We start from the raw sequence: 23,174 nt of genomic DNA, 5'->3' as shown, positions 1-23,174 counted from the left end.
TTAAGAGGCTTACACGTGAACCAGCTCGAAGTCAAGTGTTACTACTACAAATGTACATTTTTGTTTGTGATGCATGTTAATGTGTTCATTATGTGGTGGGGTTCTGTCCCCTCAAAGTATCTGTGCATGCACTGTGTTGTTTGAATCCTGGTATCCACCTCTTATAAATGTCTTTCTTTAGTGCACTGGTTCTCAAACTTCTTTGGTTTGCGGCGCACTGTAAAACATATACAAATTTTCTGGCGCACTTTGTGTACAAAATTAAAAATATATTAATATATTTTAAACTATGAATAAAAATAAACTATAGAAAACTATTTCTATAGTTTCTTCTCGTTTTTAAAATATACTTTCGTAATATTTGAGGCACACCTAGCCACCTCTTAGGGCGCACCAGTGTGCCTGGGTGCACCGTTTGAGAATCACTGCTTTAGTGCATAAACATATCTTTCTCAAAGGCCGCCATCCCTTTGATCACTCTGAGGGAGGCAAACATTCCACAGGTCAGGTACTGCTTCTCTTGTCAGACTCCTGCAGTGACATGAACATTTGTATCTGTCGAGCATTGTTCTACTTCAGAGCTTTGAAAAAGGCAGCCTTGTCCTTTTTGAAAACCAACAGCACTAATTCTTCATACTGCTGCTGTTTTCATACTAACTATTTTTGCACTGGAGGTCGCTGATTCATAGGGTCGTCATAAGTCGTGATTGACTGGAAGGCACATAAAAACAACAAAAGACTTTGAACAAAGGTATCTTATCAAATATTATCTGAGAAAGTAAAAATGGTTGCTTCTGATATCATGACATAGCAAGAGTCAAGTCAACAGCCTCCTATGTCACAATCCTATATACATTTACCAGGGAGTAAACCTCCATTGTTCCTCTTTCTAAGTAAATATGAGTAGGACTGAGCTTCAAGAGCAATAACAAATTGGGAGAGTGAAAGTGTTCCCAATTCACGTTTCCTCCTTAGGAGGCAGGAACATCTTTTAGACATTCATACCCCAGTAGCAGTGATGTGGGCTTTCAGGAAGCATTTCCATATGGTAATTTGCATCAGAAAATGCAGGGGTGAAGGATCTCAAGCCTGAGGACTGAATGCAGCCCTCCAAACCCCTCTCTCTGACCTTTGGGACTCTTCCTAGGCTGCACCATACCGTGTGTCCACTTACAGCCTGCTTCGGTGCTTTTGTCTGCCTGAAGTGTGCCCTTAAACTGTGATAGCCCCCCTTGCTTGCCAGAATGAAGGAGAGAGAGAGAGGTGTGACTTTTGTGCTATCTCCTATACAAAATAAGAGTCACATCTGGTCCTCCCCCAATTTTTGCTTCTGGCCCCACCCACATCTGAAATGTGGCCACTGGAAGGTTGTCTGTGAGGAAATGCACCCCTTTGGCTGAAAAAGATTCTCCACCTCTGTCCTAGAGTGCAATCTAATTTAGTATGATTATTTTACTTGTATTTAGTAAACAAAGCTAAAAACATTGAAACTGCCAAGCCTTCTTTGGGAGGAAGGGTGGGCTATAAATGTAATAAATAACTAAATAATATTGGGCCATTTCAACTAGCTTGTTGTACTAGCAGAAGCCAGTGCAAGCATTCCTGCTAGCACAATGGGACGTTCCCCACCTCTCCTGTCACCATGCACCTTCAGTGCCCTGTCTAGATCTGCTCCGAAGGGTCGGGAGAACCCCCGGGATGGCGCGTGGCAGGAGGAGAGGAGAGACTGTTTCTGATGGGGAAGCAGAAATGCTAGTGCTGACAGAACAATCTCCTTAAAGCTGCATTACATACAACCCATTATATTTGCAACTGGCATCTATTAATTGTTATTAATGAACTGATGAAATGGTAATTTTTCCATGGCAAAATAAAACATTGGAAATTGATCCAGAAGATTTTCTGCCCCGCAGGATTGCCCAGCAAGACTTGTCTACTGCAACATCTGTGACTGCTACAAGACCCCTTTAATCATATTGGGTGGACTCCAATGTAGTTGTTTTGTGAATGGAAGCATTCACTTAAGGGATCCTTCCATGGTGCAACATTTTTTCCATGAACAGAAGTTCCTTACGTTCACAAAGCAGCCACACTGGATTTTACCCAGTATAACTGGATCCTACTCATTGTCTGTTCATGCCAGGAGTTCCAACAGATGAATGCAAGATGATCAACTCTTTGGTGTGAATAAATAGCATGCTTCTAATATCCAGTCTTTGACCTCATTCGCACAACGTAGTAAGCCAAACTATGGCTTACCAGGACTGTGTGAACATGCTCCTTTCTAGTTTCTTCTACTCCTGCACAACACTGAGCTAAGCCAAGGGTTTTTTTAGCATGGTCATCCAAACCTGGGCTCATGGCTAAGCTCTCTCCTCACAAACCATGAGCTGTAGCCAAAAACAAGCATTTATGCAGTTCTTGTAAGCCATAGTTTGACTTACTGTGTCATGCAAACCAGGCCTTCTACAGCACAAAGGGAGAACATGTTGACCCTCAAGATGTCATTGGACTCCAACTCCCATCATCCCTGACCATTGGCTATGCTGGCTGAGGCTGATGGTGATGCAAGTTAGAGTCCAACAACAATCTGGGTGGGGGGCACAGATTTCTCATCCCTGGGCCACACATACAACTAAAATTCAACTCATGTGTTAAGAACATAAGAAGAGCCTGCTGGATCAGGCCAGTGGCCCATCTAGTCCAGCATCCTGTTCTCACAGTGGCCAACCAGGTGTTCCACATCAAACTGTTCTGAAGAACAAAGGACCAAAGAAATTTTGTTCACAGAATATGAAATGAGTAGTTTCAGGGGGCCCTAAAGGATTGGAAGAACTTAATAGTCATTATGCCCATGTATCATGCGAGTATTTCATCGACAAATGCCTCTGATTCCTAGTTGTTTTTCTTAGGATCTTTCCATGCAATCCCAGAAAATCTGCTTCACCCACATTTCATCCTTTGCACAGTGACTTCTGCAAGCACCCACCCAATGCCAGTAGGATAATAATAATTAATTATAACCCACCAACACATAACAGCTAGGGAGATAGTCTAGCTGCAAGAACCATGCTGTGTTCCTCTCCATCTTTTTAAAACACTCACATACAAACCTGTCTGGCTGTACAGTCCAACCTGGAAAAGTGTGCCATCTTTAAATAAACACCCACTGCGCACAGGCATGATTATACGAGTGAGGAAATCCTCACGTTTTTTCACCCTTTAAAAAATATTGCTAGGTGAATGCAGCTGGTCTAAGGTGAGGGAGAACAGAACCACCCAAGATTGTTTTTTTAACCCTTTCAATTAAAATGTTAAAAGAAAGTTAATAAAATAATGCGGTCATGAGGCAGGAGTTGTATTGTTAAACTTTGTTGTATTGCAAACTAAACAGTTGTCCGTGATACTTGCGCAACTATATTCCCAACAGCAATCACAGGGCTATTTGTGCTATCTGAGGAAAGAAGCACACTTTCTTAGATACAAAACGTTGCACTTTGAGTGGTGGGATATTGTAGCATTTCTTCCACCGGAGCACAATTTCAAGGGAAGTAGCATCCATTGTGCATGAAAAATTTGTATCCGTTGCAAAAAAAAAAAGTAAAGTTAAAAAAAAACAGCTGATAGTGTGCAAAGGCTCTTATTGACAGCATTAGTAATTTAGGGAGTTTCCTTTTCCTGGCATCACCTGCATTCTCTGGAGCAGCTGTGAGCCCAGTCCTTTTTTTGCACTTGTTTAATGTCTGTACTGTCTGATGGAAAGCTTTCTCTGTCTGTGCATGACATCTTTGAATGCTTCTCCATGCTCGCACCTCCTTCCCTTTTCACTATCACTCCTCCCTTTTTCTTCTTTCTTTCCTCACTTTCTGTAACCTCACTCTCCCCCTCCCAGCCCAGAGTTTGTGGAGCGTTTCAACCCCAACGTCCTGAAGGATTCTGCTCTGTCTACGCACAAGCCCATTGAGGTGAAAGGGCCTGGTGGCAAGGCCACCATCATTCATGCCCAGTATAACACCCCAATCAGCATGTATTCTCAAGATGCTATCATGGATGCCATTGCAGGCCAGGCCCAGGCCCAGGGCGGTGAACTTGCTAGGTAAGAGAATTTCCTTTGTATGCATCAGTTCCTCCCTGCATGCCTCATGGTCCTCTCCTCCATTTTGAGCAGCCGATTGGATGCCATAGTGTGGAAGGAGGTGATGGTGGGAATCGGGTTGGGGAAACTGGGAGGAAGGAATTGTGTGACTTGAGACATTTTTTATTTATCCGTCATATTTTTATCCCCACCCTTCCCCCATATTTCTTATGAGGCAGCTATGAGGTTGCCCCTTTTTTCTTTTTTGAAGCTAGAGAACTCTAATATTTTATCAGATGCAAGTAAAGCCCAACCAATTATGGTGGCAGATCTGTATGCAGAACTGGCTCTGCCACCAAGTCTCTCTAAAGGGCTACAGTGTAAGAGTGGAACAACAGTGATTTTAAAAAAGGGGCTGGGGTGGGAAACATGGGTGAAAGAAAGACTTCATCTTCATTCTTTCCCTTCTCCTTGCTGCACTTTAAATCATCTTTCGCCATCTGACTTTACAGGGGAATTGGCAGGGGCCAGGCTGGGTCTGGTGATGTCACATCTAGTTGTACCTAGATGCTTTAATAAAAAAAATGACATGGTGAGCACAGTCTAGCAAAAGTTAGTTGCAGTTAAAAGTCCTATTGCGAGCAATAGGATGGGATGGGACAAAGTCGCAACTAAATGGATGCTGTTTTAGTGAGAGGTAATCATGCAACTTCCTTGTGCTAGCTTGTGCCTGGTATATTTCAAAATGACCCATATTGAGCTATACCCACCAGGAAACATTGTATCCACTGCCAGCACAAACACAAGGAAACTCTCACAAGAAGAATCCCCCACCAGCTTCTCGCTACTGCAGCCCCCAGTGCCTCCTGAATAGCTTCTTCTTAGAATCAGAGGATGTTGATTGGGGTGGGGGGGCTGCAGTGGGAAGTGGGAACTGGAGGAAATTCAACAGCATCCTTGCACTCCCACTGTTATTGGATCCAACCCATTGCCTATGCAAACCCCATCAAGAAACTGCTTTTTCATGACTTCTGTTCATTTCAATTCATTTTATACAGGATGGAAACATTCTGCCATAGATTGTGCTCAGTGAGTAAAGAGATGAGCCACAATCATTAAAAGGAGTCTGCCAGCTGAGTATTTCCAATAGCTGCTTGTTTTGGACGTGTCTTTCTTTAGGGCCAGACTGTGTGAACTGCTGTGTGAACTTGTCAAAGGGTCAGTGAAGCCACCATGCTATCAGTGGCATTGCTGCTTCTTACCTGGATGGTGTGGGGAACAGGGAACTACACTGGTGAGGTTGGGTGCACTGGCAGGAGTGCCAGATTGGCTCTTCCAGTGCCCCCGCCAGAGCCCTAATCTCACTGCCACCCTGCCTTGTCCTACACCATAAAGATAAGTGGCATCCATGCTACTGTCAGGAGGACAGCTCACAACACCGCCCCACCACGCCAGCCGCTCCTGCCAGAGAATCCTGTGGAGGATAGTTCAGAGAGTGAGCTAGAGGTCTCTTAACAGTGACTTCTCGGCATTCTTATGTACAGCAGCTCCCAATAGTGAAGCAATAGGATTCAGGCGGGGAGAGAGCGAGAGAGTGCTCTGACTATTAAACTGGTGTAAAACTTGTGTGTGTGTGTGTTAAAAAATACTCTACTTGATACAATTCCCTTCTGTCTATCATATGGAATCAAAATCAAGACCATCATCTTCCATTATCTAGTATCACCTCTCTTTTGAAGCCTCCACTTATGTTGCTCTACTTTCCAATATCTCTCCTCCTGCTGATTCCGTAACTCTTCAAAATGTTCAAAAGTTTGCAAGAAAAGAAACGCCTATTCTGAATAAAGTAGGGCAAATCACCTCACGTTTATGAGAAATAGGAAAAGTGCAAAGGCAGGATTTGGCAAATCTTTGGGTAGAGCATAAAGAAGCAGAGTATACTTTTTTTTAAGACGGTGAATGAAATTTTATGGAATATTTACGATGGTGTGGTTTAAAAATGGGAGGCGCTTCATAAAACTGGAAACAAGTTTTTTCAAATTGCTGGAATTGTGATGGCTAAAGATAATTCTACCCTCAAGTTTAAAGGCACTTAATTGTCTTGGGTTGAACTAACTTTGTTTACTGTAAAGTCCACAGAAACCCATGACCTCCCTTCCACTCTAGATTCACAAGGGAAATGGAGGATAAGCCTGGAATATGGGCCATGTATTTATGCTTTTTTAACATTCCTTCTCATTTTTTTTTAATTTTTGTGCCATATAACAGATGTGGGAGAGGAAGCAGAGGTCTCCCTGGTATTCTAAAGAGAAGGAAGGCTGCTAACACTAATAATAATTCTGCTCTTGTTCCATTTCAGCAGGGACATTGATATTTTGTATCCGTTGGATAATGATTTTTTAAAACTTAATACTAATGCTTGTTTCTGGAAACCTTTTATTTCTAGGATATTTCTCAGCAAAAGGGTTGTGTGTTTTTAACAAAAGAAAAAGTTATTAGGTGATTGCCAAAATCTAGAGAGTAACTTATGTGTATAGTACGGGCTTTGCTATGTATGGGTAAATTTGCACTGGACTCAGTTGCACTGAGTAAAACAAGGATATCCAAAGATCTGCCATCTGCCACTATACAGGGTTAATCCAACCTATCCGTAAAGATGCAAGTGCAGAATGGCAGGGACAGGATGTGCATGTACATCCCAATGCGTATTTTGATGCACATTTTTAAATATGTCCCCTGTTGCTCTGCATAATGTAGATGAAAATGGACAAACCCATTTGTCTTTTGAAGTGCATGGAAATAAGCATCATCATAACACACTCTGGTGCCACTGTGCAGAACTTTTCCCCATGGCTTATTAGCACACAGCATCTACCTGCTCATGATTATCTCTGGACTGAAAATATTCAGAATTACAGGGGTGGTGTGGGATAATCTGGATTTCAAAAACTGGTCACAAATGAAAGCCATATGAGGCACCAAATTAATATTTTCCAAATATTAGATGACTGGTACTTATTTTAAAAGTGAGAACAAGGCCCGGTGTGTTATTTCAATCTTACTTTCTCTCAGTACATTTTCATTCCTTGTCAGTATATGAAATCATTGGTGCTTTTGCAAGAAGGTTGATAATTACCTGTGTTGATTAGGTTTTCAGTTCTCACTTGTACAACTCCAGTATCCTGACTGAAGTTATATTTTGCAGATGTGCATGGCCTTCTTAAAATGTATATAGGATCTCTTACTGTCGTTTTGTGTGCAAATTAGGAAATTTTGAGTGTATACAAGGCAACAGAACAGCAGCAATGCTACTATACACTTAACAACTTGCCTACAGCTAGTAACTAGACAGCTTATTCCAATTGCTAATGTGTTAATTTACATCTTTATGTGTCTTTTATTAATAACAGTTTCTTCTCTTTTTCCCCTGTTTATACATTCCTTTTGGGTTTTCGTTAATTTCTCATATTAATGTTGCTCTGTTATGTACATCCCAACTCTCCATAATGATGGACCCCAAACACTCAATACTCTTTGTTGGGTTTTGATCCTATGACTCACAGTGAATCTCCACTGGCGTAAGTAGATTTATATTTCTGACTCTATAGAATGAAAGAAGTGCAAAGTATAAATTTATCTTATGCATGATCCACTTCTTTCCAATTTTATAGATTTTAAAGACATTTAGTACGTATGAACACTAAATTAAGAGATGCAAAGCAAACTCAGAAGAGTTAAAAAATACTTCCACTGCTGAGCATGTAGAATTTTACTGGCCCTGTTCAGATATTAACCAAGCCAAGAAATCCCTTTCAGTGATGGGAGAGTGGGCATTCCTTTCTTCTTTCCATCATTCAGATAATGTCCTCTGTGATACAAGTGCTCCCCATGAAGTAGCAATCATGCTGATACCTGATTTGAATAACCTCCGCCCTATTGTTGGGGGGGGGAATTGTGTGAACTGGGCATCTGCACAATTAGGTGTCCCTGTGGAGCACCCATATCATATGTGACACCATCTGCATGGGGAGGGGGGCAGGGAGGTTGCTAGGACTAAGGGCACAGCCCCATGACACAAATTTGGAAAAATTTGCAAATGCTAATGTATATGTATAGGTGCCTCTGGGCAAATTAAGATGGTGGGTGTGTGGGTGCAGTCTAAGGATGTGGGAGAAATTTAATTCAGTTCACATTTAAAGGTGAATCTATCAAATTCACACTTTCTAAAACAATATGAAAACTGAAACACAGCCAGCCTTTGAAATTCACACTTATCTGAATTTTGCAATGCAGTTTGCCAACCAAACAATGTTTACAAAAATGCATATATTTGGGGAAAGTGTGCATAAAAATGAATATATGAGTGAAAATAACATACAAAAATGCATTACATTCGAAGAAATTACTTGAAAAAAGGTGTACATTTGTCAAAACTACAAATGCAAGAATGAGCTTAGCCTCCCCTTGGGCTTGTAGGCTCCTCACTCCTCTTTCGACATGGTCATGAGAAGGATATGAAAATCTTTTCTCTCTGTTTTTCACTAACCACAGCTTGCTGTGTCATTCAAGCCTGAACCTAACCACAGTTAGTGGAAACAAGTCAACTTCAAACCATTGCTTGTGAAGTTTCCTTGTTTCCCTAACTATAGTTAAAGATTAACCACAGTTTAGGATTTGAAGAACACATTAAATTGTGGTTAATCTAAGATGGAAGCAGAAATTTCTGATCGCTTCACAGCTTTGCTGGAGGAGGCAAGGGAAAGGGGAGCGTGCCAGCCCAGGTGTAAGTTAGGCTTTTCTCATAACACTAAACCGCTAAACACAGTCATCATGTGCTCCAGAAATCTCCAGAGAGTGCATGGTGTAATTCCACCAAACATGTATGCAAATAGAAGCAACACCTCTACAATGAATTAAGTTTCAATGACTTTAAAAGGGTTTACCTATACATTCTAAGGACTACAGCTTTGGAGTGAGCTACACATGCAACAGAATTATGTGGTAGATCTCTTTCTGGACAATACCACTTTGGACTGTAGGTGGGAAATAGTTGTGCCGGTTTAAAAAAAAAAAAAAACAGCCTAGCATGTCAAAGACAAAGTTTTGGGCTAATCCGACCTTTGCCACGCTAGTGTTCTATAAACAGGGACTTTCCCCCTCTTTTCCCTTAGTAGAGCCATATGATTCCTCACCTTTATTCTGAAGTTGTACAGTCCTTGGAAAGCTGTATCACTTACAAATGGATTCTGCAATGCATGTGGATTGTCTCTCTGTGGAAAAAAACCCTAATATATAAATTGAGAACCCCCCAAAAAGAAGTACAAAGTAATGATACAGGCTGAAAACACGCAGAGAGACAGACAATTCTGGGTTTTGCTCCAGTGAAATATGTACAGTAATACCTCAGCAAATGATTTCTTTGACATTACTTCTTTAACAGAAAGTTTGGTACCAGAGATAGGAATGACATGGAAAGAAGAGGGATAGGTCCCTACACCTACTCATAGATGGTGGGGGCAGCTTGAACAGGGGCTTTAAAGGGTACCTACCTAGCACCCTCCCCCTCCGTCTCCTCTGCATCGTATTGGATCCTTCCCTCCCCAGCCCTGGGAGAAAGCCAGACATCTCTTTAATACAAAGCAAAGAAACTGACACAGGCTTATCAGTTTCGCCTTAAAGCAAATGCAAAGGCTTGAAAGTTTATCCATAGCAAAGAAAAGCTGGTCACTTTCACCTTTAAAAAAAGCCTGCCTTAAAAGGAGCTTCATTCCTGGAGGATTCCTTAACTGAGGTATTACTGTATTAAGAACAAACATTAGACTTTGAACGGTGTTGAAGAGTGAAATAATGGACTTTATTTATTAGTTATGCTATTTCTTTCTCAGAGATTTGCCTATTATGTTCTCTGTGTGGCTTCAAATAGCAAGCTATTCTTGAAAATACACACTCCATGCATACATGTTGAGGAATCCCTATATTTTTGGCACATGACTTCCATTTTTTTTAAGAAAATTGCAATTTTTTTCAGGCTGCCTTTCAGGGCAAAAAACCCTCCCAAGGCAGAGTTCATAGAAGTATAAAATTAGAGAACAAAGTTTCAATAACATAACATTGTACATAATGTTTCACTATTATTTTGCTCCCTTTTATGTGTTCAGTATGTACTTCTATATTGGAGCTGGGCTTTGTTCAGACTAGTGCAATGTTTCCATGTGTTTTTGGGGTGGTTTGTTTTTTTTACTAAGAGCTCCCTCATGCTTTGTTCGATGCTGCACAGATTCTGTTTTTGTTCTTTTTCATTTTTTGAGCTTCCTAATTTTTCACTTGCAGACCATTCGATACTCCCAGTAGATGTCATACTGTGCTTTATATGTAAATGCATTTCACTTTTACCCTTCTGAGTCCACAGACAGCTTGCAGGCTTGCTTGGGCAAAGTCATGTACATGTAAAATGTTGGCTATTCTCAAATACACGTGATTCTAATGCACACTCTAATGTACATTTTTCTGGTTCATATCAGCTACATTTTTTTAATGGAATAAGCCAAGTTTTTTGCAGGTGTCTCATGGATTTAATACTTGATACACAATTTGTAATGCATTTTATAACATTTACATCACTCCTTTCTTCCATCAAAGTGTTGTACATGAAGCTTCTAGGAAGTCCAACTTTATAGTTACAGTAGGGCCCCGCTTCCCAGCGTTCCGCTAATGCGGCGGCTTTCCTCCCCTCTTTTAAAGCCAATTTTGTCCATTTTGCGGCATTTTCGCGCGACACATCCCATTAAAGTCAATGGGGTTCCGCTTTACGCCAATTTCTGCTTTACGGCGGGGGTCCGGAACGGAACCCACTGTATAAGCAGGGCCCTACTATACTTATAATCTTGGCGGGAAGGAGGAAGACAATTACATCTATATTGTTCATGGTGATGAGTTTGGGGGTCCCCCCCATTTAATTCACAACTACAATATATCAAGAACCAACATTTAGTGACATGATCTTTTCTTCCATTTATTTTTTCATGTATGTTCTAGTGAAATCTTTCTTTTTTGTTGTTTCTGCCCCAACAAGTACACTGCAGAATTGTATGTGCACAAATGACTATATGTGGACTAATTAAAAATGTTGAGGTGAATCGCACTTAAGGTTTAAATCTTGTTGTACACACTTACTTGAGAATACATCCTGTTGAACTCAGTAGTAAGGCTTACTTCTGAGTAGGCATGTATAGAATTACACTGTAGATATATATATATCCTAAAAAGTCTTCAGGTTCACTTTGAACGAACCTAATAGCAAGATGCATATTACAGCTCTTTGGATTTCAGTCATTGTGGTGTGTCATGATTTCAGTGATTAGCTGTTCAGTTTAATACAAGTCATAGAAGTTCAATGACATGATTAACTTGAGAGGCCAAATTCTGAAAGCCTTTCTTGGGTTTTATTCTGACTTTGACAATAGGGTCAGTACAGATAAAGGAAAGTATTTCTCCACAGAAAACATAATTAAGATATTCACTAGCACAAGTTGATGGCTGTTAGGGTTTGGCAGCTTTAAAGGGGGGATTAGATAAATTCATGGAGCAGGGAGTCTATTGGCCATGCAAGCTAAACCCAGCCAGTGTTCAGAGTCAGTATGCTGTGTAATTGTGAGATGCTGGGAACAAATTGCACAGGGGAAATCACCACATTCATGATCTGCTTGTGAGCTTCCAGAGGCATCTGTCTGGCTCTTGTTGGAATCAGAATGCTGAGCCAAATAAATTTTGGTCAGATCCAGATGATCCAGTACATGGTCCAATGAACAACCCATAGGGTGTAAGCAGGAGACAGGGATAAAATGGATTCTTATTCCAAGCAGTTGGTTTTGGTGACATTTTTAATTGTGATACCTGTTGATTTTCTTTCTCTATTTCTTTTGATGAAATTATTATTATTATTATTATTATTATTATTATCATCATCATCATCATCATCATCATCATCATCATCATCATCATCATTATTATCATTATTATTAAAGGTCCCAGGGCAGGTTACAACAATTTTAAACTCATAATTAAAAACAGTTGAGAACAACCTAAACAATGTCACAGAAAATAGGGTGGGTCCTAAAATTATACATCTCAGGTGTTAAAGACCAGGGGTAAAGAGGCGCATCTTCAGCCTTTGCCAAAAGTTGTACAATGAAGTTGCCAGATGCACCTCAGTGGGGAGGGAGTTCCACAGCTTAGGGGCTGCCTCAGAGAATGCCCTGTCCCAGACCACCACACCCCCCCAAACTTCCGAGATGGGAGAACTATCAAAAGGGCTCATCCCTATTAATGGAAGCTGTCCATCTGAGACCATAACATGTGTGTTGAATGATGATCCCTTATATGCCAATCAGAATGCCACTAGTGATAGGGGGATTAATTTTAATTCACTGGTTGTACATACGCTTCAAGCAGTAAGTTAATCGTGATTGGTGAACTGCCTGTGATTGGTATTGGTCAGAGCTTGGAAAAGTTACTTTTTAAAACTACAACTCCCATCAGCCCCAGCCAGCATGGCCACTAGATTGGCCTGATAGGAGTTGTAGTTCAAAAAAGTAACTTTTCCAAGCTCTGGTATTGGTATACTTGTTATATTAGCAAATAGTTCCTCAAATGGAACATACCAATTGCTATATTTCAACAATATTCAAAACATGATGTTATGGTGTCATTGCAGGCAAATATCCCAGCATAAAAGTTTGTTTGTTTATTTTATAGGCTTATAATAACAGCTCTATAGCAAAATGATAATCGTGGAAAGTGGAACCTAGAGAATGTAACAGATGATAGCTTGTAGCCATTTTGAAGCCTTCAGCCAAACTTCTACAGCTGTTCAACCCTCTGAGCTCTAATGGGCCCTTCTCTACTTTTTCATTTCAATCTGTTACTCTGAAAATGCACCACAATATAAGATCAAAAGTTAGAAGATTTACCAAAATTTACTAGCAGTCTGTGTGGTCTCCATGCAGGTTAACACTCATTGTTTTGCAGCTATGGTTATGGCCACCTATCAGTCCAGTGTTTAATGCTTCTCTATGTAAATCTCAGGAGTTTCCAGTCATACTAGGTAGTTGCTCATATACTGTTGTAAAAATTGTGCTTCATAGCCCATGGAGAACACAGTTCATCAAGTCCACTAGGAAATATGAAGCATGCCACCAGGTCTAACAGCAGCAGGGCCAATCTATATATTACTGAATGGCATTTCTGGGACTATACCATTGTGGTGGCTGCATATATAGGACCCATATGAAAATGTTACAGTGTATCCAACTAAGTTTAACTTAGAGTAGACCCATTGGATGAATGGACCTAAATTAGTCATGCCCATTCATTTCAATGGGTCTATTCTGGGTAGGACTAATGTTGGATATAAGCCATTGTATACATGTGATTCCTGCTAGATCCCATAAACTGTGCAAATGGTCATGCTGAACCATGAATGATCCTGTTCTATGCTTTGTGGTTCTTTGTTAATCGTTTGTCTGAACTTTGCATTATCCAAATATTTTGGACAACTATAGTCTATTAGGATAAACAAACTGACATATTTGTAGCCTTGTTGGTATATTGATTTGATGTTATAGTATGGAATAGGTCCATGTGCAGATCATTCTTATCTAGAAGACAGCAATGTTGCTTGGAAAATAATAAAAATATAATGTGATGGCGATGGACTGGACCTAGATGAATATTGGTTGTACTTGGGTCCCATTGTAATCAATGTGAAAAGATAATCAGGGCTAACCTCAGCCCATTGATTTCAGTAGGACCTGACCTGAGTGTGACTAACTTAGTCTGGATCCATCCCACCATCATCATTTTGTCAACAAATGCAACTTAGAATTATTAATCTCTTTAAATCTGCTCTGTAACACTTACATTTATCAAAATTGTATCACATTACTATACTGTGTTTAAGCAAAAATGGGAGATCTGAAGACAAACTGCAGAAGGAAGGGTGCTGGGGAGGGGAGGACAAAATCAGCATTGGCCATTTTACAGTGCACCTCTTTCTGCATTGCAGTAGCCTCACTGTTAAAGATCCTCATGTAGACAGTGCCTCTGCAGTGTATCAGGCTGTACTTAAAACTCAGAACAAGCCTGAAGATGAGCTTGATGATTGGAGTCGCCGTTCTTCCCACTTGCAGTCCAAGTCCTTCCGCATCCTGGCTCAGATGACAGGAACTGAGTACAGTAAGTCAGTCTGGGAAGCCCCAGTTCTCATCTTTGATGGAATTCTTTATTTTTTCTCCCTCCTTTATATACCAACAGTCAGTACCCATCTATACCTTCTCTATTGGAAGTGAATGTCTCAGGTCACCATCATGGAAGAATTTTTTTAATCTCATTAGACCCACACACCTTACTTACCTGTAATGACCAACAATCTCATTATTATTTGAAGGGGAAGAACCATAGCTTAGCGGTAGAGCACATGTTTTGCATGTAGAAGCCCCCAGGTTCAATCCCTGGTATCCCCAGGCGGGGCTGGAAATATGTACCCTGTCTGAAATCCTGGAGAACTGCTGCCAGTCAGTGTAGACACTACTGAGCTAGATAGTCCAATGGTCTGACGTGGCAGCTTACTATGACTCTATGTTCCTATCATTAAGTAAAGACAGTTCTGGAGCAGTTTTCTCTCTTATTATTTTTCAAATTATATTTTATTAAGGTTTTAGTGTATGAATGAACAGAAGAACTAATATTATTCCAAAGTGGCTTATAACAACATATTAAAAAAGAAACTGTTATTATCTAACATCAGTTTTTAAAAACCAGAAATAATTTGGAAATTCCTTGGACAGTCAGAAAAGTCACTGTAAGCAGAATTTGCAATGGCTCCATTAAAAAGAAAGAAAGGTTTCACCAGTTTTAAAAGAGGAAAGCAAAGAGGAACAATTTCTTAATTCCACAGGGAGGTTATTTTGTAGTCTTGGGAGCATATCTTTAAAAGCCCTGCTTCCAGTCATATATGTCAGCATTTCATAAAGGGCCACTGCCAGGTTTGAGATGGCCTTGGGCAAGGTACACTCCAATGCCCATCTCTTGGCATTATCCAGGCAGTGCCCGTATGCATGCGCACATGCACGCACACACACACCACAGAGGCAAGCAAGGCCTTCCCATTAGCATATTGGGAGGCAGAGGCAGATAGCAGCAAGGACCTTGTGGTGGGGCTGAATGGTGGTACTGAGGGGAAGAGTGCTACGCTGGACAGCTTTAGAAGATGGCCATTTTAATTCCTCCGCAATGTCTATGGACCCTGATAATGCATCACAGAATGACACTACATTAGACCCAGAGGCATCATGGGGGAAATTAAGATGGCAGCAGTGGCTCTAGCCACCTACCTAGCCCAGCACTCATGTCACACTGGGTCCAAAAAACATTTTTTAGTAATGAAAAAAATTAAAGACGTGCTAGTGTCAGCCATGGTAGGCTTTCCAAGGTGCTTGGGTCCTTGGCATTTGCCTGAGGGTGCCATATTCAGATGTCAGGCCTGATTTCATGAATAGAGGGCAACTAAAGGAAGGCCTGAATTGACACAGAAGGATGGTAGGAAGATGGATACATCTTTAAGGTATGTCTATTCCATGCCATATAGAACGTTTTAGGTTAAGAGCAGCACCTTGCATTGAGTCTGGGAGCAGATTCATGGCCAATCTGCATACACTCCCATCTCCTGACATTTTATAGGAAATGGGCTGTAACATGTTGCATCAGCTGAAGCTTCTGAGTCATCTTCAATGCCAGCCCTGCTTAAAGTGTGTTACAGTAGCCAGGCCTAGACGGTACTTAAGTGTGTATCAGCATGGAATGGTCCTTGTCCCCCAAAAGAGAACGCAACCTATGCAGCAGATGTAACTGACAGAAAGCTGTTCAAGAGACCACAGCAACCTGCTTATTAAAATGGGTCCAGGACGACAGCAAGGTCATGGGCCTGTGTCAATGGCAACATATTGATTGTTAGTATGTTTCATTCCTCCAGGGCACAAGAAATTTCCATCAGGGATCTTCAGGGAGAGGGGGAAATTGTCCAAAAATTGGGTGGAGATTTGCACCCAATGTTTAATCCCCCAGTTTTGAGGCGGGCCCCTGACCCTCTGGAGAAGCTTTTCAGAAATGCAGATGGCTGCACTGGGAAGGAGAGAGCTAGAAACCTTTCTTCTATGAGTTTCTTGAAGTTATCTTTCCTTAGACAGCTCCAAAGCTCCAGCTAATCTCTCCCAACCAGCTTCATCTAAATGTTAAAAACCACTGACGCCTAAAGAATGCCACTTGCAAATTGCCATGAGGCCTAACACGCTTCTCCAGTGGTCATCCTCTGTGTCTGATTGAACAGATTAGAATAAAATCACTAGTGAACAACTCCTGACACAATGGCCTCATGTTCCAAATGGTCCATGAGAATTACATAGCACAAGATTAACAGTTGTGATACCCACAAGATCAACAGAACAGTATTTCCTGTGTTGATATCTAGGTGCAGATCATCCAGCAAGGCTTCCAGTGTTATGTCTGTCCAAAAGCCAAATCTGAAGCAAGATTGAAAAGGGTCAAGGAAGGAGAGTTTTCAAAATTAAAACAGTAGAGTTTCAGAAAGAACATGCTGATTGAAGTTTCAAACAAAAAGATTCCAAACCAAGGAATAGTGAGAGGAAATTGCATTTGAGACATAGCATCATGCCACCCCTCCATTAATCCTGCAATTTTTCTGTTTGGTTATTAAATTAAATTGGTTATTAAGTATTAAGACCAACAAATTTATTGCTACTCTAATTGTAACAGCGAGAATCAAAATGATACCTAAATGGAAAATCCCAAATAGCGCTCTACTTGAAGATTGGGTTAAAAGAATTCTGGTTAAATTGTTAGCTCTAATGTATATAAAGTACTCTAATGTATATAAAGTACTCTAATTTCAGAAGAGAAAAGAAGATTTCAGAAGAGAAAAGAATTAGAAATATGTTTTCTCTATTTTAATTCAAGCCAGATAGTAGAAATCACAGATCTCCCATGTAACGTGTTGTTTGGTCCCAAGAGAACCAGATTTGCTCCTCGTCACCCCCTTATAGTTAGACTATGAGCTCCACCCAGTCTCCTTGTTTGTTTGTTTTCCCTCTAATGGAGTCAATTTCTCACCTGCAGTGCAAGATCCAGATGAAGATGCCCTGAGGAGATCAAGGTAGGCAACTAGCAGCAAGCACTATGGCCTTCTCTTTACTGATAACAAATACTTAGTGCTCTAAACTGGCATTAATTTAAACACTATAAAAATTTAGTTCTTAAAAAGCCTACTACATTTACTCAAACCACTAAAATGAAAGTGCTGTTGGCTTAACAAGAGGCTCTAGATTGAAAAGATGGCAAAGTAGAATCACTTTATTGGGCGTACTCAGTCCTTGCCAAGTCTTTGCACAAGGAATTCCCATTTCTTTGTGATTGTGTGACAGACTCAATGGGCCAGTGTGCATGTGACTGCCCTAAATTGTATTAAGTGGATGGAAATGTAATAAGATGGTGTGGCTAGTGCTGAAATTTTAATGAGCAATTTATTTGGATGAACCTGCGATTGGCATTTGTTTCAATGGAGATGTACTGATGATAACGGTAAAGGAGTTGTTCCCAGTGATATGAATAAAACATCTAAAGTTTGTTTTACTGGAAACTAAATGGAGGGGCACCCAACTCAGCCAAGTTTATTTGGATTGTTTCTTCTCATAGTAATGCTGTATGAGCACACAGGACTGCTTTTGCTACTAGAGTAAAGTGTTTGTCCATTTTCAAATATTCTGTCATTCAGAAACTCAAATGGTCATCCATAACAAGGTTTTTGTGATAGCCTATAAGTGTCATGTTCTTCCTACATCCAGTTTAGTAATGGTTGTCTGAAATAGATACATCTGGGTCCTATACCCTCTTGTTTACATAGTTCTGCCTTCCTGAGATTATTCTTCTAGGCAAAGTCTTGGGTTTGTGCCTTGCCACTGTGCTGCTGAGGCTTTTATTGATGTTTCATCCCTGTGACTCTTCTATGTATATTCCTGTTTCTAAAGCCCACTCCCATCAGAACATTTTAGACATAGTTTTCAGGGACATATGGCTACCATTCACCTTCTGTTGCAAGTGACAGATGTTTATACAGCTGGAGCTTTGCTAATCTGTCTGAATAGACTATCTGTAGACTAGATTCCACCCTTGATACCGCAAAATGCTTATGGATAGAAGAGCTGCATCACATGTTGCAAAATTTGTACATGGAAGGCATCCCATGGGAATTAATGTGCAGTCTCTGCATGCAGATTGTCATGTGTGACATTCACGCATGTGGGTTTTTGTGCTGCATCTGCCCTTGCTATATATGCACTGGGTAGCCTCAGAGAATGCACATTCTTAGGGCTCTGCTGAATTATACTCTGATTGCAACTGACCATAACATCCCAATTCTAAGACTTGGTTGGCACAGGAACCCTAAATAGAGCCTCTGCATAGTAAGAAAACTGGGTTCTAGCCTCCCTTGGAAAGCCTCCTTCCATCTTTCTCTCCACACCACCACCAGCTTCTTCTAGCAGCAAGAGAGGAGACCAAAGAAATTAAGGGATAATTTTTTCAGTGCACAAACAAGCTGGATACCACCAGAGGGAGAGCAAGCAGGCAGTAATGCTGAGAGAATGCTGGAATGGGACTCTCTGAGGGTGACGGTAGCAGCTGATGAATAATTTACTTTGATCAAAGATCAGTACATAAAAAGCACGAGTAAACAAGATCATATAAAGTACATAAAGCCATAAGTGAGTAAAAAGTACAAAATTAAAATCAGTATAAAATTTCCTATATAAAGTCATTTATCATTGTTTTCTGACATGCGACAGCAGCAGCACAGAAGCTAGCCACTCTTACTGTAACCTGTGGGCTCCTGTCTGCCAATAAGTGTGTTAAATAAAGCTTACTAGGTAAGTCCAGGGTACTTTGTAAAATTGGGGTAATAAAAGAGTGGTGGAGATCCTATAAAAGGTACAATAAATAAAATGTGACCTACAGTTTCCACTTCCTCTATTCCACATGGACAGACCCGTTCGTGATCAGGTACCCTTCTGTATCTTCCCTCCAGAAGGGCGGATGGGAGTACATTAAACCTGGCAGCTGTAGAAGCCCTTCTACATTTGGGGAGATTCAAATTTGTTAAGTGATGCATTATCCCTGAGCTCAGGGTGCCTACCAGCTGTCACAAGCTGGTACAGTCACCTTAAAGGCTTTTTAACATGTAGATGCTCTGTTTAGGACTCCTGTATGAACTGAGGTAATTACATTTGCACCAGTAAGGAACTATTGGATAAGAGAGGTTTTCACAAGTAACACAGTATGGTACAGTAACGTCAGCCTGATGTTCCTGTGCATGCATTTGAAGACTAAATATATTCTTCGTAGAGCTTGCACTGGTCAACAAAGGAAAGGTTCAGTCCTCCTGGAGCTGAAAGTAAGGTGTAGCAGGATACATTTTTGTTTTCAAAAAGAAAATGTGCAGGTGTGCCCATTTATAGCAAATTGCATAGTTTGTTGAATGTGGTTTGATTGAAGCACATAACAATATTCTATGTGCCATGTATTGTATGTTGTAGGCATTGTGCATTATTTCAGTTGTTTCTAAAATGACGATTGCCAGGGTACTCAGCCACTGGTGAACATTATGATTTTGTGCATGATGGGGCAGAACATTAAAAGTAGGCGTTTATACATTCAGTCAGTACTATCTTTAGCCTCTAGGTTCTTCCCCTGCCCCCCCCCCAAAAGCAACAGCAGAAGAATATGGCTTCTAGACCATAGAAGAAGAGGCTTGGTACAGATGTTTACTATGTCCTGCTATTCCTCTGATTTTCCCAGAAGGCCAGCAGATAAAGTCACCTGTACTTCCACAAAGATGGGATAGGCAAGGATGGAGTGTTGTGTCAAACACCCCTTCCCCCATGCTGTCAATAGTATAGTGATTGTGGAACCTTTGACTTTGCACATGGATTCCAAAGCAGTGCGCTTGTGGGAGAGCCTGTGGTGAATGCAATCTGTAATTCCTCTAGTATACTCTGTGTGTGGTCTTCAGAGGGGAGGGCAATCCCTTAAACCATTGTTTGAGGTAAAAAAGGGGGGGGTTGCCTCAGTATTCATCTAGTAAAACGGTCTTGCAAAACCCTACACCTGTGCAAGTCTCCTAAGTCCTGAAGAGTGCTTGCTTTCTCCTGTTTTCAGGCTGTGATAACTGGTAGGTAGACTTTCATGCAACACTTGAGGGGTGGTGGCTCTCTGTTTTAGACTTCAACACCCATCAGCTCCAGTCAGCACAGCTGGGAGTTATAGTCCAAAACATGTGGAGGGCACCAGGTTGGAGAAGGCTGCCATACATTGAGGGAAAGGTCAAGATAAGTACTTCCAGAACGTCAATATAGCAAATGAATACTGTCATCTCAGGCTCTGTCTCCTCCTCCATGGAACTCCATGTTTCCTTATATTATTTCACTGAAAAATTCTGGAATTCCAGAGTTTTTTTTTTAATTATATTTTTTTCAGTCCTGGGCCTGCCAGCTGCCTTTTATAACCAGTCCCAGCCATTGTTAATACATAGCCTTTTCTCAGAATGAGAGTGTGTGGTGGTTCAGATAGAAAAGTTACCATTTACTGTAATATTTTCTTCTGTTATGGGATTGCCATGAATTATTCAGTGAATTGTGAAGTAGTTTGTCTTTCTCTAATGACATCTCTTGAATTCTTTATTATGGTGAGATGGAGGGAGATATCTTGGCATAGGTTCTATATGTGTGGCTTTTTTTAAAAAAAAAGCTATATTTTGCAAGACTCCTATTAATTCAAGTTGGAGTTGCCTAGCCAGGAAACTGCTTACTAAATAATAATAATAATAATAATAATAATAATAATAATAATAATAATAATAATAATAATAATAATAATAATAATAATATATACCACCTTCCTCTTAATAGGAGCTTAGGGCGGCAAACAAAAACACTGTAAAACATCATAAAAACAGACTTTAAAATATATTAAAACAAAACATCTTTTTAAAAGCCTTAAAAACATATTAAAAAGCAATTCCAACACAGACTCAGACTGGGATCAGGTCTCTACTTAAAAGGCCCCCACACACACACAGAGCTGGCACTACTGTTAGGCAAAGTGAGGCAGCCACTTCAGGCAGCCAATGCGAGGAGGAGGAACAGAGGTAGAGGTGGCAGGCAGATGTCAGAGGACAGAGCTACGTTTGCCACATGATCTGCTCTGCTCCTCTTGAGCCAGCCTGCTGTTCTCAGGTGCAGTGGGGGATATTGTTCCATTGCAAAGGCTAAAGTAAGATTCAACTTCCTGCCCAGTTGGTGTTAGTACATAGAATAGGGGGCACCATCTTGTCCTTTGCCTCAAGCAGCAGAATGTCATGACACATACTGTAGGAGCTTTTGAAACATCTAAGGGCAGAACTGCATGTTATAAGGATCCTGGGACAGGCCTGTGCTGAGTACCCAGCTCTTCTCTATAACACTTACCTTTATGCTGTGTTTTTTCTTGCCCCTGCCCTTGCCCCATGCCGTTGACCTCTTCAAGTGTGAAAATACTCAGCATAGCGTAAGAACTCTCAGAAGATGAACTAACATTTCAAAGGGGAAGAGGAAACTTGACACAGGGGCCAGTGGCACTGGTGGCTGGTGGCCCTGAGACTTGTAGGGCAGAGGGCAGGAAGACCAACAGCAGGTGGAGCCAGAGCCAAGGACAGGCAGAGTCAACTAATCATAGTTTTGTCCGCATCCTCCTCCCTGCTGAGATCTGTAATGGCAACACTGAGACTAAGGAGGAAGAAGCTGATAGGCAGTGCCACCGTCTGGAGTGGTTATAACAAGGGCAGGCAAGGGGGGCTGGCTGAGGGCAGAACTAAGTTGGTGGGGCAGACTCCATTGGTTAGCAGTCCAATTAGGTAAATTTACTTTCATATAATGGTCTTATGGGGAAGAGAGCAGTAACAACAAGCAGGGTGGGGCAGCATTGACTTCCCAATGCAGAGTTCCCTAATCTGCTTAGCCCAACTGGCCGCTAATGGGAGGGAGGCTCTTTTGATGACAATGTGCATTACTTCACTTACTTTCTTCCAAATGTGGTAAGAACCTCCGTTGCTAAGTTGAGCTGCGGATGCCTGCCCGAAAGTCTTGTCCTCATGGCCTTACTGGATGAGGCTGCCTTGTTTCTTAAAATGGGTGGTCCTGCCTTGAAAACTGTAGATTAAAAGGACCCAACAATATGCTTGTGCTTTGTGTATCACCAGCAAAGTTTTTTTTAAGGCTGATTTCCATTGTTTATGCTATTTGTTGTTTGTGCTTCTTTCAGCTTGGATGGTAACCAAGACCCTGTTCATATCTTACTTTGAACCTTTAAAGAAACACAATCATATTATACAGCCACAAGAGTGGCTGTATACTATAGTCAGCGGGGATTTTTCGCATTCCGCAATGTTAAATGGAAAATACCCCCCATGCCATTCTGATGCTTCCCATAAGCTCATTTCAAAACAAAACCTTACATAACTTATAGTCCTGAACTCAGAAACGCTTGCTTAACAACCCTGTCAATTTTCATGGCGATACACAGAACAGTCAGAGAGAATAGACAGTTCAAAGTGTAAAAAGAGAGAGAGAAACCTCAGAGCCCTTTTGGACTTTTTTCTCTGAGAGTTATAATCTGTTGTCATTCATTAAAAATCAACCATGTTCACAGAGTACCTGTAATCCTAATACTGACGTTGCCCCATACTCTGACCTTCATCTGCTGCAGTTTAAAAGTTTAAAAAATGCCTGGCTGATTTTTAATTAATTTAATAAATTTTGGTTGTGACCCAATCATAGCGCGGAGCATGCTCAGTAAGGACCAACTGTCAGTGTTCTAAAAGCCTCACAGCTGCTGGGCTTGGCTAACCAGAGGGCCACACCCACACCAGACTTGATTTCACTTGAGACAGTCATGGCTTCCCTCAAAGACTCCTGGGAAGTGTAGTTTGTGAAGGGTGCTG

At 41.0% G+C, this 23,174-nt stretch overlaps 1 protein-coding gene across 14 annotated transcripts in view; it reads left to right on the top strand.

Moving 5' to 3' along the window:
* The window catches only part of LDB3 (LIM domain binding 3), a 222,384-nt gene that overhangs the window by 134,019 nt on the left and 65,191 nt on the right, over positions 1-23,174 (top strand). For 13 of the 14 annotated variants that reach the window (XM_061635023.1, XM_061635026.1, XM_061635032.1 and 10 more), the window contains 4 exons: positions 3,893-4,096; positions 7,639-7,653; positions 14,139-14,308; positions 17,264-17,300. In XM_061635023.1, the coding sequence (XP_061491007.1) occupies positions 3,893-4,096; positions 7,639-7,653; positions 14,139-14,308; positions 17,264-17,300 (426 nt within the window). The remainder of the gene's footprint in view (positions 1-3,892; positions 4,097-7,638; positions 7,654-14,138; positions 14,309-17,263; positions 17,301-23,174) is intronic. The other variant, XM_061635035.1, reaches the window with a different exon arrangement.

Source organism: Rhineura floridana, chromosome 7 (assembly GCF_030035675.1).
Source record: "Rhineura floridana isolate rRhiFlo1 chromosome 7, rRhiFlo1.hap2, whole genome shotgun sequence".
In the NCBI taxonomy this organism is placed as follows: domain Eukaryota; kingdom Metazoa; phylum Chordata; class Lepidosauria; order Squamata; family Rhineuridae; genus Rhineura; species Rhineura floridana.
This window is presented reverse-complemented; position numbering and strand designations above follow the sequence as displayed.